The 17,695-nt window shown below is 46.0% G+C and overlaps 1 protein-coding gene and 1 long non-coding RNA gene across 2 annotated transcripts in view; one reads left to right on the plus strand and one right to left on the minus strand.

Annotated features, from left to right (window-relative positions):
* The window catches only part of arhgef17 (Rho guanine nucleotide exchange factor (GEF) 17), a 66,028-nt gene that overhangs the window by 1,395 nt on the left and 46,938 nt on the right, over positions 1-17,695 (plus strand). Inside the window, exon 2 of the mRNA XM_019345082.2 lies at positions 118-5,515. Coding sequence (XP_019200627.1) covers positions 224-5,515 — 5,292 coding nt within the window. The 5' untranslated portion in view covers positions 118-223. The remainder of the gene's footprint in view (positions 1-117; positions 5,516-17,695) is intronic.
* On the minus strand, positions 16,383-17,364 carry LOC112842134 (uncharacterized). The gene is made up of 4 exons (XR_003213806.1): positions 17,200-17,364; positions 16,848-16,879; positions 16,620-16,668; positions 16,383-16,526 (listed from the first exon to the last, which is right to left on the minus strand). It is a non-coding gene; the product is annotated as an uncharacterized LOC112842134 (long non-coding RNA).

Genomic DNA, 17,695 nt, shown 5'->3' on the forward strand with positions numbered 1-17,695 from the left:
GGGCAGCACTCACCTACTTTACTCACTGAACACTTTATTTATCACCTAACTAGCCTCGTTACAGAGCAATATGAAGCTTTGCCAGCACTGATTTTTCCCCCTTTTTCTTGCTGTTAGGTTAAACTGCAGATGGACCACAACTAAGAAAAGGTGCTTGGATGTGTAACAGCTACCCGTGGAGTTGCCAATGCGTGTGTGAGAGCCGTAACAAAAGACATGAACAATGGCAGAAAGCGAGGAGAAGAATGCGGCTGTGTATCGCAGCGTCTCTTTCAGAAAGCTGGGGTCCTGGGACGCCAACAGGAGGGAAGAGCAGCCACACAAATTAGGGGATTTGGAGGCAGTTGGCGTCGCCCTTCCCCCGGAGCCCAGCAAAGCAGAGCAGCCCTTGACGACGACGACGCGTAATGTCAGTGTGTCAAGAAAAGTTTCCAAAATCTCTGCCACCACCGCCAGCCTCCTAACCGCAGAGCCAAAGAGAGGCTCTCCCACTCTTCTCTCCTTCATTTCTCCATCCATCCGGGAGCTGACTGAGAAGTTCAGCAACAGCAGCAGCAGGAGGAGTAACAGCAGCGGCTCCGCCAGGACGCACACAGCCTCGCCGGGAGACTGTGCAGCGAACACGCGGGGGAGCAGCACTTTTCCCCGGGCCCGAGGCTCCAGGAGTGACGGGGTTCCACCTGGGAAAACTTTTCATGAGGACAGCGGCGGTGTTGGTGGTGGATATTTCCAGGATAGTGACAGCGCAACAGCAGAGCCTCTTTCAGACAACAAAGCGCTGAAGTTTCACTCGGGCACCGACTCTGTGTCAGGCTCAGACTCGGACAGGAAAAGCGACAAGCGGATTTTTAGAAGTTTATCAAACGACAGCGGCGGCAAGTCGGGTAAGAGAGACTATTCCCAGATTAATGCACCTCCTTCTGAGCTCACAAAGACTTTGACTCCAGATGAAGAGGAGGATGTTAGCAGTAGAGGGGTTCCTCCACCCTGCAAAGCCCACAGAAGTTATCACGCCACACACTACACTGACTTTCTCCCTCTGCACTCTGACAAGTGGCCCAGTGTTACTAAAATTAGACAGCTGTTTGATGAGAGGCAAAGCAAGCCTTTGCAGCAGGGCAAAACTGTTGAAGCTTGTGAGGATTTAAAGGCAGCTGGCCGAGGCCATCTGCAGGAGCTCACCTGCAGCTCCGAGAGACACAGACTGTGTCCCTGCAGCTCAGCTAATGAAGGCTGTGACCTGCCCTTTCATGACAAGTGCCTAGCTGGAGTACAGAGCAGAGAGAGCGGTGCTGCTAAAGAGACTTTGACGTATGGTTTGCGCTTTTACTCCAAAGCCGATCACCATCGGCACTCAAATGATGAGGAGGCAGACGTAGAGGCATGCAGTCAGAGTAACAGAGTGTCTGGAAGAAACACTTCTGGTAGCAGTTGTGGTCGCTACCACGGGGTTAAATCATCTCCATACAGATCTCATAGTCCCAGCACTGAGGCGGCGGCGGCTCAGGCCCCCAGATCGACAGGATTGACATCTGACCCTAACCCTGACCTTCAACCCTGTCCTGCTTCGTCTCGGAGTCAATCGGAGAGCTCAGACACCACCTCCTGCTCCTCCTCTCTTCACCAGCCGACAGCGAGGGAGAGAAGGGATAGACAGGGGGTCGGGCTGCCCAGGGATAGTTTACATTCCTTACATAGCTCCTCTAGAGCTCCAGCCCCCTCCGCCTCCTCTCCCTCCTCTGCTCCAGCTCCAGATAAAGCCATTACCGCCTCCTCCTTCTCCTCCTCCTCCACTGTAGCTCCCTCCACTGAGTTAACACACCCAGCGAAAGTTGCTTCTCCCCTCAGCTCCCGCTGGAGGTTTAGCTCTGGAGACGAAGAGGAGGAGCAGACCAGGAGAAAAAGAGGAGGCAGTTGGAGTGCTTCTTATAAGCCCTCTCCGTCTGTCTCCTACCGAGCAGGAGAGAGGGGTGACACAGAGCGAGGAGGCAGCTATTTATCCCGCAGTAAAAATGGCTGGTGGGGCACAAAGGCCATTGGCAGGTCTTCAGGCAGCGAGGAGGACAGTCCTGGTTCTTTAGGCCCCCACTGCCGAGAGGCAGTCCGCCGGCGCTCGCTGAGAAAGAAGAAGAAAGTCAGCGGGGGTGCTCTAATAACAGGCCGTGATGACTACGATGATCATGATGGCGAATCAGAAGACAGTGACAGTGATGCGGCCGTGACGATGGAGCACCTAGAGAGGCAGCACCAGCAAAACACAGGAGGGGAATTTGGGGGGGCGGTAACCCGGAGCCACACGGCACGAGAACCCAGCAGTCACAGAGCCAGGGTGCAGCAGTGGGAGCGCATCACCTCACCTGTGACCTCAGTGACGCTCCCGGGTGTGTCGCGAGTGTCAAAGGTCAGCATACCCCCATTTCTGTCCAGCCCTGGCGAGTCACGTTGCAGCAGCCGGTACTCCAGCACTGAGACGCTGAAAGAGGAGGACTTGGCTGGCTGTGCCAACCGTGCAGCTAATGTGTTGTTTAATGCGAGGGGAGCAGAAGGTAGCACTAGTAGAGCGGCGGCGTCTTCCGTGTTGAGTAAAACTTACCATGGGAATTTTACCATGTACCGCTCCCCGAGCTTCGGCCACGGGGACAACTTCTCCCGTGCCCCTGCGCGTGTGCGCCCCAAGATTGTGCCAACTGTAACATCGTTACCTAGTGCACTTGCCAGAGAAAGTGGGTTATCTTCAGGGAAGAGAGGTGGTGAGAGTGTGGGATTAAGGAAAATAACAGCAGGGGGTAGGGTTAATGATAATGAGAAACACCAGATATCCACATCCAACCCTGATATCACCTCAGAAACTATGACGCTCTTAAGCTTTCTCAAATCTGACCTGCCGGGCCTGAGGGTGCGTAAATCAAGTGGAGGGGATAGATCAGGGGTTGGGGAGGGGTCATCATCAGTGTATAGAATGGGTTCAGGGGCTCACGGTGGGACCCTGCTATCTTTGGGGCGCCGCCCGTCTCTCAAAGACCTGACAGCCACTTTGCGGCGTGCGAAATCCTTTACTTATTCAGACAAACCTGCTCCTGCCACCAGGTGTTACTTGACAAGCGGCCCCACAAAGAGGAGCTCCTCTGAGCAGCGGCTTGATTCGGACGGAGAGAGCAGTGGAGGGAGGGTGGTGGTGTCAGACAGGGAAGTAGAAAGTGACGGGGGAGATTTTAGGGTTGGGCGAGGGCGCAGAATGGGGGATTATGGATTTGATGGTGATTTTGATGATGATGAAGCGATGCCAGTGCAAGACATGTATGTGCAGGAAGCCAGACAGGTCATTAGAGATATCTGCCAGATGAGCACGAGGGAAGATGATGACGACGATTGTGTAGCTGTAAGAGGAAGTGACAGTATTTCTAGGGCTGAATGTTTGAAGTTTAAGAAAACAATCGAGGAGAAGCAGAAGTCCGGGGAGGGCATAAAGGATGAGGCAAGGAGAGATCAAGGGGCTGAGTTTGAGAGCACAAAAGACAAGGATAAACATAAGAGGGAGAGTGAGAACAAGGTGAGGGAGAGGGATGAGAGAGATAAACAAAGTATGCAGATGGAAAAGCTAAACAGCAGGGGCACAGACTACTGGGAGAAGTCAAAGAGACAGAGTGGAGAGCTGGAGAGAGCTACGCTGAAGGGTGATTCGGATGAAAGCATGTTCTACGACCGCTCTGTGGATGAACTTTCGGGCCCTGAGTCGAGTTTAACAGATGAAGGGATTGTGACGGAGCCTGAGACGGGCCCCGGCGACCCCTCGGATAGGTCATATTTGGGCTCAGAAGGGGTCGATTTGGGGTCAAGAATAGCATGGGATGTGCTAGAGCAGCCAGTCACTGTATGGAAGCAGTCTGCTCTCCATGAGGCAGACGGGTTTAAGCAGGAGGGAGAAAAGATCACAGAGAACAGCTTGAGCTGTGTAAATCGTCTGAATGAGGTGAGCGCGCCTCGCACTATGCCTCTTCCTGCCCGTGTGGCTGAGAATGACAGCTTTGTCACAGAGCAGAACACCGCTGCTGGTATCGCCAACGTCAGTGAGGGGATCCACGGTAACAGTGCCGTGTCGCAGCGGTCAGCAGCCACTGCGGGAGGAGGGGGAGGATCTGAAACCCCCGCAACCCCGAACGCTGTCCGTCGAAGGCGCAAATTCTCCCCCTCTGGTAACACGGGCTCTGATTCCAGTAATGGCAGCAATGCAGAGTCAACAACAGGATCAGCTGTGGGAAATGGGGAGTCTACAGTCTACCGCTCTCTCAGTGACCCCATGCCTCAGCGGCGCTGTTCTGTGGCAGAAGAGGGGAACAACAACTTTTCTTCTGTGGACAGCAACCTGTTAGGATCCCTGTCTGTCAAAGGTGGAGGGGGAGGTGCTCCAGAAGCCTCTGCTGTGGGCACGCTGTCAGAATATAAGGGCAGCGTAGCCAGTGACCTGTCAGTTTGCAGTGATGGCGGGCTCCGTGATGACGCCATTCGGGATTACAGTGGGGTGATCAGGAACATCGTGGCTGAGCCAGGTGCGATGGACAGACTGATGGCAGATGAGCACAGCAATGGCAAAGCCCCCAAGAAGAAGTCATTCAGTGACCCCAGTCGCCGTAGTGATGCCCCTTTTATTTCTCAAAATGACCCTCAGTGCAGAGGTCAGACTGGCAGCACTCAGCCAATCAGTGAGCTGGAGCACCCGGGCCAGATTCCACCTTCCAGCAGCGAGCCAATCCTGAGCGAGCAGAGAGAGGAACTGTGGGAACCCGAAGTTAAACCTAAACATGCACATCTGCATCAGCAGCCGAATGGCAGTAATAAAGTCACAAAGGCTCGCTCCCTGTCGGAAAGCACCCCTCCCTCCGAATACCACGATGATGAAGATGGTGATGTCATAGACCAAGGTGAAGAGGACGAGGTGCAGAAGTTTAACTTTGACCTTAAACTAGCTGGAGCTCTGTCTCCCAGAATGAATCGTCGGCCCACCAGAAAACGTCCAATCAGGCTGATGCTCTCCCCTCCTGAGGATCCATTTGAGCCGGCGGAGCTGGGCTCAGAGGGGCGCGAGGACCGCAGCGACCAAACCAAGCTCGCATCTCCTCTTTCCCCACTGCCACTGCAGTCCAAACCCAAAACCATACCCAAGCATGCCCGCCACACCAGCGAGCCCACCACCTTCATCCCCATCTCCCCACCTCCACAACTCCAGCCCCTCAAGGAGGTAGACTTTGCTGTCCGATCCACTACAGAACCCCCGCCCGGAAGCAGGCCTTCAGGAGATGAGGCCCCTTCGCTGGAGGATGTGACGCAGAAATACATCCTTGATCTGAGCACTTCTGAAAGGGACCCCGAGGGCCCAGGAGCGCTTTCAGCACACTGCGCAGTGTCAGCTTCAGAGGGACCCAGCGAGACCAGCCCCACTGGAGTGGCAGAAGCCGGACCACAGAAGAAGGAAGACGCTCCATCTGCGCCCACGCCACAGAGAGCCAAGCCTAAAGTGGTGAGTCACCTTTTATTCATGGATTTTCTCTTTTTTACCTGACATCTTTGAGTTTGGATGATTTAACCTCAAATGCTCATCTACTTCCCTGAACAATTATATAAATGTGCCATTGTTAGCTGCAAAAAAGAAGCCATGAACACCACACCCAGTATTACACACAGACACACACTTTCAATTTTTATGTTTCAAAATTGGAGGTTTCACTGTTACTCAAGGTAGCACTGATGTAGCGTGAGAAACGTTTGGTAGAATATTGAACATTTATTTTCTAGTTCCACCAGTCTTGTAAGAGCTTCTCCTGTTGCTTTTGTTAGCATCGCATTGCTGGATTGCTCTCACAGTTGTGCAGCTGCACCCAGTGCCTGTGTGTATCTCTGCTTTTATGAAGCACTTTCATTCGGTAGACCCGTATGGCTAGTTTCGGAGCACGTTTGGACGCAGGCCTTACAATACAGAAGCCATTATAGGCCGAGCTGTGTTTAAACAAACATCAGAGGATGTTATTAGTTTGATTAAACGGATTGCAGACAAAGGGCATTAAGGAATGGACTGAAGCCCGCCGAGTCTGTTTTCATTTATTTGTTTCATCCAGTTTCGATTGTCTCCGTGCCAGAATCATAGAGAGGGGATGTAATAAACAGTTCTCCCAAACACAGACTGGGTTTATGCGTGTGGATGTTTGATGTAATGTTACATTTGCTTATTGCTGTCTAAACACCGGGAGAGACAGTCTGTCTTGTTGTATCATTGGAATATAAAGGTTACTAACTGTCAAGAGAGACTGTCGAGAAACTGAAGAGAACATGGGAAAGCCTTAAAGAAAAAATGGTACTTATATGGAGCTTTTCTGCTCATTTTGAGTAGACAATTTAAAGGTAGCTGTGTGTGTGTGTGTGTCACTGATTGCCATGCATGGCTGCTCTTGCTTAGAGCACACCTCATGGAGTCTGAGGCCTGGAAGGACAGGAAGGTGCAGACCTAACGTCCAAGACTTCAGTTTTCTTACATCATCAGCTGCTTTTGTTTATCATAGCGACTGTTCTGCAGCCCCGCGCTTGAGTCCCGGTTAGCGTGGTTGTGGTTACTTGTGATTTGTCACTGTGTCTGTGCTTCAGGAATCTGAGCCTTGTTGTTTTTTATTTGCTCAAAACAAACAATTATGTAGCTTTGCGTGCCGCTCCACGGCTTCAGCATCCAGTCCGCAGGGCTGTTTTTGGTTTCACTGATAATAATATTTGCATCAGTTACGTTTGCTCTTCATTTGTTTGCAATCGATTGTCCTTAGTGACAGCAGCAGTAGCTGGCGAGGGACCCTCATCGGGCAGGAAATGGGTTTAGGGAAAAGGGAAGTAGTTGCAGTAACTGAAGGGTTTGATGACTTCCAGCAGTACTGGCTATGTGCATGTACTTGTGTCCGGTGCGCTCTTATTTATGTGTCGCCCGCGTGTGTATAAAACTGGTTTCCTCTTTATCCTCTTTACTCATACTGCTGTGTATGTGTGAGCCCATGCATGTTGTTCGTCTGGACTATATCAGTGCCTCTTTTTTGCTCCAAATCTTCAGAGCATAGACTTTTGCCAGGTGACTGTGTTTAGGGTCCTGCAGCACTGGTGCTCTGTGTGTGTGTGTGTGTGAGAGAGAGATTTGGACTGAATGTAATAACAACAGTGCCAAGCTAAAATGGATCGCAGGCAAGTTCCTAAAGCGAGGGAGGGATGAAGAACGGGAGGAAGATGTTGCGGGGAGAGGGAGCGTTTTTCTTTCCTTTTCTGGAGACATGGCTTATTTCAGCCATGGTGCAGTTTCCTGACATCAAAATCTCCCATTAATTTCTGTTGTTTTTCCTCTCCTCCTCCTCCTCCCGTGCCCCTTTGCATCATTCCAGTCCCCATTTCTTCTCCCGTCCTCATCCAGATGTTGCCAATCATAGCTGTTTTCTTTTCTCCACGCTGCATTTCTACTTTATACCCTCACCCCATCTCCACTTATCTTTTTTTAATGCCACTTCTCCTATATTTCTACCTCCTGTTATTTCATCCTTCGCTGCTCTGTCTCTCCGTGTCTCTCTGGAACATTGCACCGAAGTGAGGTCATAACGTTTTGTCTTGGTGCACGGCAGGCAGGCGAGCCAAGTGTCAGGTAGAGAGAGACGGAGAGAGAAAGGCAGGGAGCAAAAAAAGGAGAGAGTTGGAAGGAAACTTTCTGGTTTTAAAAAAAGTTACAGGATCAAAATAGAACAGGGAGAGGGAGCTGAAATGGAGGGAAGGAAGGGAGGCGGGGGGAGTGAAGGAATGAGAGGTAATGGGAGCAGATGGTAGGAAAAGGCTGGTTTATTGTTGAACCAGAGGTGAGTAAAATGTAAAATCTTAATATAACCATTAGCTTTTTTTTTTTTTCTTCTCTAAAGTTTACATGTTTGACAAACGTTTAGATCCTCAGACTCAAACTGCCTGGGGAAAAATCTTATTAATATTTATGCAGATGTCCAGACTTTCATGTAAGGCAGTGCTATGAGAGAATTTTGACCAACATGTTTAATATTATGTTGACAGATATTAATTTTATGGCTGAAACTGAACATGTTTGATCATGCATTGGTAAAGTCCTTCATTAAATGCTTGGAAAAAGTAACCACAGCTTACCCAATGTGGGTAAAATTCATATTTCTCTGGTATAGAGTAGCACTTTATAGGTCAGATGAGGCATAAATATTGTCTTTGCCTCCAAGAGATGCGTTGTAAGTCCTCCTGGATGTGTGTGTGTGTGTGTGTTTCCCCTACAGCTGCAGTAGTTTTCACTTTAACAGGCAGCAGGAATGCGGCCCATCTTCCCTTTGCTTCATGTTGCATAACCGTCTTTAACTTTCCCAAAAGAGCTGCACACTGGTCATGTGGGCCAGCTATTAGAAGGCTTCTGTAGTATCATTTAGGTTGTAGGTACTCGTCATTATGCGTTGAGCAATTTAAAGCCCCAAAGTCAGTTTTGGCCAGTAATTAAATGCATGTTTGGTGCGTGTAATCAGACAAATTACAGTCTGGACTCAAAAGGATTCCAACCCCAAATCATTCATGCTTCTGTGTACTTCTTGCACATCATGGACAGATCTTACTTGTTCCGCGATTCACTGTGGCGTGAAATACATTTCTTAACTCTTATGTTCATTCTTATCCTATTGATGAGGCCAGCCAAGTTTATAGAGGAAATGGGTTTTTGAGGTAATGGGAGAAGCAAGTGAGGGCAGGATATATAGTAAGAGAGAAGGAAAGAGGCATAGAGATTGGTTTGTGCTCCGCTCTCCATGGATTAGGTTTAAAAGCACAGTGTTTATAACTCCAGATTTATGACCGACTTTGTTTTATCAGGCCACCCACATGGAATCTAATACTCTCTCTCTGACGGATCTTTTTCTTGGACTATTCCCACTTATAGGTTTTACTTCAGACAGCCAAAAAAACAAAACCAAAACATTTTTTTTTTGTCTTTTTACACCTGGAATATTATTATGAACTCACAAATAAAGGACGGGTGCCTGCATGTTATCACAAATCAGAGATGTTTTCAGTCAGCACTGAATCATAGATAAACTGGAGTAACCCAAGCCTCCTGCTGCTGTTATCTACTGTTTGAGTTATCAAGCATAGTCATAGGTGAGAGGAGTGGCACCTGGTGTGGTCTTCTGCTGCTGTAGCCCATCTGTTTCTAGGTTTGATGTGTTGTGCATTCAAAGATGCTCTTCTGCATCACTGGTGGTTGTTTGACTTACTGTTCATTTCCTATTAGCTCGAAGTAGTCTGGTCATTGTGACTTCCAGCATTAACCAAGCTATTTAACTCAGAGAACTGCTGCTCACAGGATATTTTCTCCTTTCTCTGTAAACTCCAGAGATGACTCTGAGGGAAATGTAGATGAGTGTGTCTGCATACTCAGATGTTGCTACGTGATTGGCTGATTAAATATTTGTGCTTACAAGCAGTTGAACAGGTGAGTGTATAATGAAGTGTTTTCTATCAACTACAAAATGTGCAATCCAAATCATTTACACTGTGATCAATGGAGAAGAAGGAGCTTATCCAATGTGCAGCTTTCTTTGAAACCACACTTAAAAGTAAAGGGAAAGGTCAGCTCCATATACACACAGAGGATATTGTGTGGGTGCAAGGGGGTTTGTTTTTTGATATGCAAAGGTCAGCAGAGGTTTAGCGGGGTCCAAAAAGTGCTGGCTGCTGAGAGAGAGGTAAAAAAGTATCGGAGAGATGAAAGGGTGAAGATATGGCTTGTGCTGCCCAAATGACCCAAAGACTCTGGAGATGAGAGGGAAGCGGTGGGATGAATCAAAAGATCAAAAGGTTGTCTGCTGATATCTGTGGCATCAGTGACACATGGGAAGCTTCCAACTTTATGTGGGTGGAGTTGGAAAACAAATCCTGAGAGGTTAAGCCTAAAAAGATAATTATGGAACCATGATACTGACGCAAGTGTGGTTTGATTAAATAAAGGAAATATACTGGCATGTCTATTGTGTAGTTTTTACTTGGTAGGTAGATCAGGTGTCACAAGTATAACCAGTAAGTAAAAGGAATGTTGGGCTTAATCCTTAATGGCTCTTCTTCTTAAAGCCTCAAGACTGCAGAGAACATGTCCCCATTCTCTAACTAGTAATTTTAATCAATGACTAGGAGTAGCTCACTGGGTATAGTTTGTTCATCTATTTAAAACAATATAGATTACATTATCTCTGCAGTAATCCTTTGGGTGGAAAACATTTAGGTGTGATACTACTTTCACATTTGCATGATAGCATTAGTATAGAGCCAGCAGCTGGTCAGCTTAATAAAAACACTCAAAAGCAATGAAAAATCTAGCCTAGTGCTGTTTGACCTGCTGAGGTTCAAACTGGGCGTCAGAATGGGAAGGTGATTTAAGTAATATTGAGTGTGGCATGGTTGCTGGTGCAAAATGGGAAGGTTTGATTATTTCAGAAACTGCCGATTTACTGGGATTTTCCCACGCAGCCACACATCTTTGGGGTTTACAGAGAATGGTCCAAAAAAGAGAAAATATCCAGTGAGTGGCAGTTCTCTGGGTGAAAATGCCTTATTGATGCCAGAGGTCAGAGGAGAAAGTCCAGACTGTTTTGAGCTGATAGGAAGTCAACAATAACCACTTGTTATAAGTTTGGTATTGCAGAAGACCATCTCTAAATGGGATTGTTGCACAACCTCAAAGCAGAAGGGCTACAGCAGCAGAAGATCACTTCTGTCAGCTAAGGATGGGAAATTAAGGCTACAGTTCACAAAGGCTCACCAAAATTGGACAACAGAAGATTAAAAAAATGTTGTCTGGTTTTACAAGTCTTGATTTCTGCTGGTCATAAAGGAATAAACAAGGCCAACAACAATACTCAGGTATGCTGAGCAGTTTAAACTATGCTCATTTAATAATAACGAATCTGAAAATATCCTCCTCACTATTACACAACCAGCAGCTTGCACTCTTGATGCAAGCCAGGATGGGGTGCAAACAACAAGAAAACATGAATCCATCCTGGGTATTGTTGCTGGCCATGTTCATTCCTTTATGACCACAGTGTACCAGTCTTCTAATGGTTGCTTCCAGCAGGATAACTCACCGTGTCACAAAGGTCAGATCATCTAATAAGGATTTCTTGAACATGGCAATGAGTTCACTGTATTCAAATGGCTTCCACAGGCAACAGAAATCAATCCAATACAGCACCTTTGGGATGTTCATGGGAGATGCACATCACTGCTGACAAATCTGCAGCAACCGTGTGATGCTGTCACATCAGTATGGACCAAAATATCTGCAGGATGTTTCCAGCACCTTGTTGAATCCATGCAATGCCAAATTAATGCAGCTCTGAAGGCAAAAGGGGACAAACCTGGGACTAGCGAGGTGTGGCCATTAATATGAAAAAACTGAAATTTAATTTGTTAAACTTGGAGCTTTAAAAGTAAGCTTAGAGGCCGATTTGGTTGCCTTTTTGTTACAGAGCTGTGCTGTTTACTGTAGCTTCTAATTAAGCCTGTATTTTCAATTCAGATGTATTTATATGGCACTAAATCACAACAGCAGACACTTTCTACTGTAAGGTAAAGACCTATAGTATTCAACGACCCCCTGTGAGGAAGCTTTTTGAGAGTGGAAAAGAAAAACTCCCTTTTAACAGGAAGAAACTTCCAGGGAAAGGAAAGAAAAGTCTATAGGAAGATGGGACAAAGCACAGACTAAAGGAGAGACACAGGGAAGAATACTCTTTTCTCCTTCTCAGCAAGACCGTAGTTAACTGTCCAAAATACCATTTCCTTTTGTATTTGGTCTTCTCTTGGATTAGTGATTAGTTGTCTTTTTGTTGGCGTTGTTACACAAAAAACTGCCAACATGATGTTGATTAAACTTGGTAAAAAGATGAAGAGCGAAAAAAAACCCTGTAAATTTGGTCACTGGCCTCAGATGTGATCTCAGTAGAATCTTTCTTGTTTTAAAATGGATTAAACAACCTCAGCACACACAGTCCATGCTCTGCTTGGACTGCAGTAACTAATTCTAGGTTAACATCCATGGACTAGATAGCATGTGAATAATGAAGCTTTTCAAAAGATGCTTGTGAGCAATAAAAAATAAATAAATACATAAACCTCACTGACATGTAGTGTCACAGCAAAGAAATCCCAACATGAGGCTCCATCTGGGTTCTCACAGTGGGGAAAAAACATCTGTGGGAAAAACGGTTCAGATGTCTTTGCCCTCGGTTGGTGACGGTTGCAATATGCTTTGAAAATCTTCAACTTTCCCTTTTAAGGAGGGTGGCTGTCTGTTTCTTTTTCACAATAGCCCACCATTAAAGTTCAAACTTGTGAACGGTGGCTGTCTTTTCTTTCTCTTTGTTCCCACTTGCTCTCCTCTTTACTGTCTCTTTCTAACTCGCTCCTCTCTCGGTTGGTGTGGATCCACCCAGTGTAATTACAGAGCAGTTTGCTTATGTAAGGAAAGCCTCTTCTGAAACAGCACTTTCTGACAGAGTTGCTATTTCAGCTTTTTTGTGTGTGCATGGGCAGATTTCGACATACTGAAACGTGCTTTTTGTCTCGACATAAATGTCCAGATTCCAGTTTGACCCGGTTCTTATACCACTCAGAAAATGGGTCAGACTCTTTAAGATAACCGTATGAGCTATGTCTCATATGAGTTGGTCTTCTCTATGGTTTTCTGTCTGAGTCACATACATCTGCAGACCATGTGGCCTCGAAGCTCTCTAAGATGCAAATTCAGGTTTTCAGCTTGTTGATGATTCACCTAATGTGGGGTTTACTACACTACTAGCTCCCATGTGCCTGAGTGAAATAGCCTGAGGCTAACAAAGCTAAAAAAGGTCCTGTGAAGAATACCTGGGGGAAAAAATCCATTGTAGCTCAACAGAAATGAGTTGGTGACAACGGAGATTATGTCCTTTAGTTGTGTCTGCTTTAACTTTAGCAGTCTGGGCACCACAGTGCAGGGTGAACATTAAAGCAAGAGCTAAGACATTAAAAATAAGGCCTCAGTCTGACAGGCCTAGCAAACCAATCGGATTCTGGTTGCTGTGGGAAAAATGTGTATTCCTTTGGTTGTGCCTAATGAGAGCTGAATGAAGGCTCTGTTTTTTGTTCAGTGGAGGGTAAACCATGAAACTTGCATTGTGAGTGGTTATATTATTGTGTATGTATGCTCCAGCATTGGTTTGTGTGTGTGTGTGTGTGTGCATGTTGCTCTCAACTTCCAGTGACCTCCTGTATGTCTTGTCTTGTCACTCGCACAATAGTATGACTGTGCGATGTCTAACATGGCATACTTCGCAGCGTGGTTGGACACACAGTCAGTCGTATACAGCGTCTAGGCCTCGGCCTAACTGTGGGCTGACTTGGCTGTTCATTTCCATTGTCCCACCCTGGGGAAACATGACATTCCCATTCCTCCCTTCTCTGCTTCTGTCCTTATCTTATGGCATCAGTCCGCCGGTTTGGCTCATGCTCTAGCTGTCAGTTAAGAAACACTCTTGAAAATGGGAAAGGGAGACGCTGGAAGTGTCGGAGCGCTGTTCCCGAGTGGCTGGTCGGTTCCCGGATTAAGGCGCAGGGTGAGGAGGAAGATGATTGGAAAAGAGAAAAGGGAGCGGCCAAAGACGCCTCAAAGGCAGGTGGAGTTGTTTTATGTTTTGTATTTTCCGCGGAGTCACATTTGTTTTTGATGTTTTCCCTGAAGATGGAGTGAATTTAGTTATGACGATTAATGAATGTAATCAGGTAGAAGGCTTTCACATTTTTGAGTAAAACTTAAAAAAATTAGAGTAAAAGTATTCCACTGTTTGTGTGTGTGGATCGTACACTGCTGAATCACAGGTTTTGTATCTTGTAACTTAAGCTCTGCGCTGCTGTCATTGTATTACCTCATCAGTGAAATCACCCCCTTTGAGGTGGACTCCATCACTGTGGATCACTGTGGTTCCCTCTGGTGTCCCATCATCATCTGCAGCATGGTGATGGCATCGCTGTAGCATTTTTAATATAATTCGTGTGTGTTTGAGGCTTTCGTGATCAGATTAATGCAACTTTTATCACAGCATCAGAGCTGATCCGGTCACCATCTGCCTGTTAGTGCACCTTCACTTCACCTCTCGCGCTGAGGTTAATAAATACTCAGATTGCCTTATTGGAGGAGCTTAAAGCATGGCTTGCAGGGCTAGGAGCCATTCACAGCATTTTGTTTACAGTCTTCGTAACATATTGTGTTTTCACAGGTACCGCTTAGTGTGTGTATGGATTTTTGAGTTTTTATAGTCAGTCCAAGGGATCAAAAGATTGACTCAAACGCTTTATTTTATGAAGATGATGCATTAAAGAAGTCACTGATGACTATTTTAGGCCCTTTTTTCCTAATTAAAAGAAAGTCCTGAGGAGGTGACCTGTGTTGTTTCTTCAACCCCCCGCATAGGCGAGAGGTTGGGTCTGGCCACCGGCAACCTTTGTACTTAAGTAAAACATTTAGTCCCAAGATGAGTTCTCACCAAGCTGTGAGTCATCCTGAAAATATGTTGACCTTACCTCAGCTGAACTTGTGAGAGAGACAGAAAGAAACATAAGCATGGAGATAATGTGCATGCATGCTTTCACGCCTGCGTGTGTTTATCTCACACACTAAACTGAGTTTAGCACAACAAGCTCAGACGAACACAGAGCTATCAGTGTCCATCGCAGACTTGTCAGTGATTTCTACATGTTTGTGCATCTTTTTTCTTTTATAATGAAGTGGAAACAGCAGCTCCCTGCTCATGGTTCCCTTTCATAGGGAGTATCTCTGTAGGTGGCGTGATCCTGACCCAGTGCTGTAAGGAAAGTCTGATGTGTACAAGCTCAACAGGAATGGAGACGACACAGTCCCCTATGGAGCTCCTGTACCGTGCATCACCAAACCAGACAGAGCGCTTCCTGGTCTCGCCTGTCCATCAGCTAGTCAGTAATCCATGAGGTGGTGGATGTGTTTCCTGTAGCTTCTCTCTCAGTAGCAGCAGCTGGATTGTGCCAAGTGCACTTAAGAAATCAAAGAGGGTGAAGAAATCATAGGAGAGTGGCCATTAAAGTGAGACAGTCTCAGTTCCCTGCATCTTCCTGCCCCTGCTGTGCATCGTTTCAGTGCCGTAAACAGAGAATCACAGTTCTTGCTTGTGTCTTGCATTTCCACCTCCATATCTTTCTTCTTGGCCTCCACTACAGTAACTTTACATGATGCACAGTTTAAAATCATCCATTTTTATCCAATGGAAGACGCCTCCTTCAAAGCCAGTCATCTGATTGGTTGCCTATCATAGACAGAAGATTTCCTGCGTTAACAGGAAAAGTTTCAGACATTGAGGTCAGTGTTTGTTTGATTGGGCCAAGAGCTCTAAGTGCTGATTTGTTTTTTACACTTGGCCCTGCATGATGTCGACAGGAGCGGTGATACCTGATCTGGCGTAAAGCAAGAAAATAAAGAAAGGAGGAGAGATATCTCTTCTGAGTCAGAGCTTCATTTGGGCATGAACCCTGTTGTTTATTTAATGCACTTGAATCAAAACAAATACCATCAAAAGATTCCAGAAACACCAGACACACACTGTGCTTGTGGAACCAGCGTCCTAAAACCAAATGTCCAAACTGAAACTGGCATGCTGTTCTTGCCAAACCTTGCTTACAACCCTGCTGAATTATTAAATTTAAGTCCTGTGGTTAAGTGTGCCTGTGTGTGTGTGTGAGTGCTGACCTGCTGTCCCTTGGCTGTCGCTCACATTCATCCAGCAGCGTGGAAATTTTGCCAGATATAACAGCAGCAGTAATCACACGGCAGTGATGAAGGTTAATGATGATGACTGCCATTTATCTGCAGATTGAAGGAATGCGAGTGTGTGTGTTCGTGCGTGCATCTGTCCCCAAACGTTTGTTTGAAGGACTCACACAAAGCCCCCATCACCCAGTGACAGCTAGGGGGTTGTGGGTAATCGGGTCTGTTTGTCCTGAAACAATGTAGTCCTTCTTCGCTCCTCAATAGGCTTCTTATTTTCAGCGAGGCCTCAACATTTCCCCTGTTCAAACATTTTATTCGGCAGTTGGCATTTCGGTTCTGTGGTTCTGAAATGTTATTGTGAAGGGAGGAGAGAAATTAACCATTTTTCTCATGGGGTTTAAAAGAGCTCTTATTAAACATTACTGGTAAGCATAAATGTCCGGCCAGGACTAAATCTTGGTGCCTGATTTGCAGTGTGATAAAACAGCAGGATTTTGGCAACGTGGATGCATTAAAAACAAGCCTATAGTAAAATTAAGGATCCAAACCCAAAGTTTAATAACCACAGTTCAAATGAGAACCACTTCATTTTACACACTCATTATTGTAGTTGTTCTGATTTTGTTGCACTTTTCTTTTTTCTTTTCTTGATCGGTCACGTCTTTGCTTTCTCATTCATCATTTTACTTCACTGAAAAGTTACAAGGTTGTAACTAAAGGCTGAAGCAGCAAAACCTTTATGATAAGAAGATGACAACGTCCTAAAAATAGCTCATAATCTCACCCTGGATTAAAAGAAGAAGAAGAAGGGAGCTGTGGATCCATGTCATCTGCTTTAAAATAAAACATGAATCTTTCAAACATCAGGTCTGTTCACTTGTTCTGGTTATTTTCATGAAGCAATTCTCCAGCTTCCCCTTCTTTAACAACTGCTCTTTATTCAACATGTGAATTTTACATAATTTTAACAAGCCTCTTTATAGCCTGACCACTGCAGTGAACAAACACTTACCTTTACTTCTTGATGACTTCATGCAGTTGCTGCTGTAGAGAAGGGTGTTAGGGCTAAGTAATGAATAAATAAATGGTTGCAAAGGCTTGTGGAAGAGCTAGCAATTAGTCTCCCATATTATGCATTTTATGTGCAGGTACAGAAGAATCAGCAGTTTGTCTGGACTTAGAGAAGAAAGGGGTTTACTCATCAGCAATTTAATTAAGATATAATATTTTTACAATAACTCAAAAAACAAACCAAATATAATAGATAAATATGAGCTAACCCAAATCCAACATGTAGCTTAAACAAGGGAAAACTGCATCTGAAGTTTCGGTCACACAGGCCTAGACATCAGTTGGCAACTTACCGGCAACCTCCTTTCACCAAGTAAAATGTTTGGTTGTATGGATGACTCCAACTTGTCTGCAAACCCTCAACAACTACTTGCCTAGTGGAAGTGAAACTGTGAAGCATGTGACCCAAGCTGGAAATGCAGTCTGTTCACCTTTAACCCTTTAAACCGTAACCCATCACCAGCGACGGGTTAGGGTTTAAAGCAGGGGTGGGCAACTCCAGGCCTCAAGGCCCGGTGTCCTGCAGGTTTTAGATATCACCCTGGGTTAACACACCTGAATCAAATGATTAGTTCATTACCAGACCTCTGGAGAACTTCAAGACATGTTGAGGAGATAATTTAGCCATTTAAATCAGCTGTGTTGGATCAAGGATACATCTAAAACCTGGAGTTGCCCACCCCTGGTTTAAAGGGTAAATCAGGTTAGGGTTTAAAGGGTTAAAAGTAGAAGTTACACCGTTTGAAGCGTGTTTGTTGCACAGTAAGGCGCAACTTTTACTTTGAAGGC

Source organism: Oreochromis niloticus, linkage group LG14 (genome assembly GCF_001858045.2).
Source record: "Oreochromis niloticus isolate F11D_XX linkage group LG14, O_niloticus_UMD_NMBU, whole genome shotgun sequence".
Classification (NCBI taxonomy): domain Eukaryota; kingdom Metazoa; phylum Chordata; class Actinopteri; order Cichliformes; family Cichlidae; genus Oreochromis; species Oreochromis niloticus.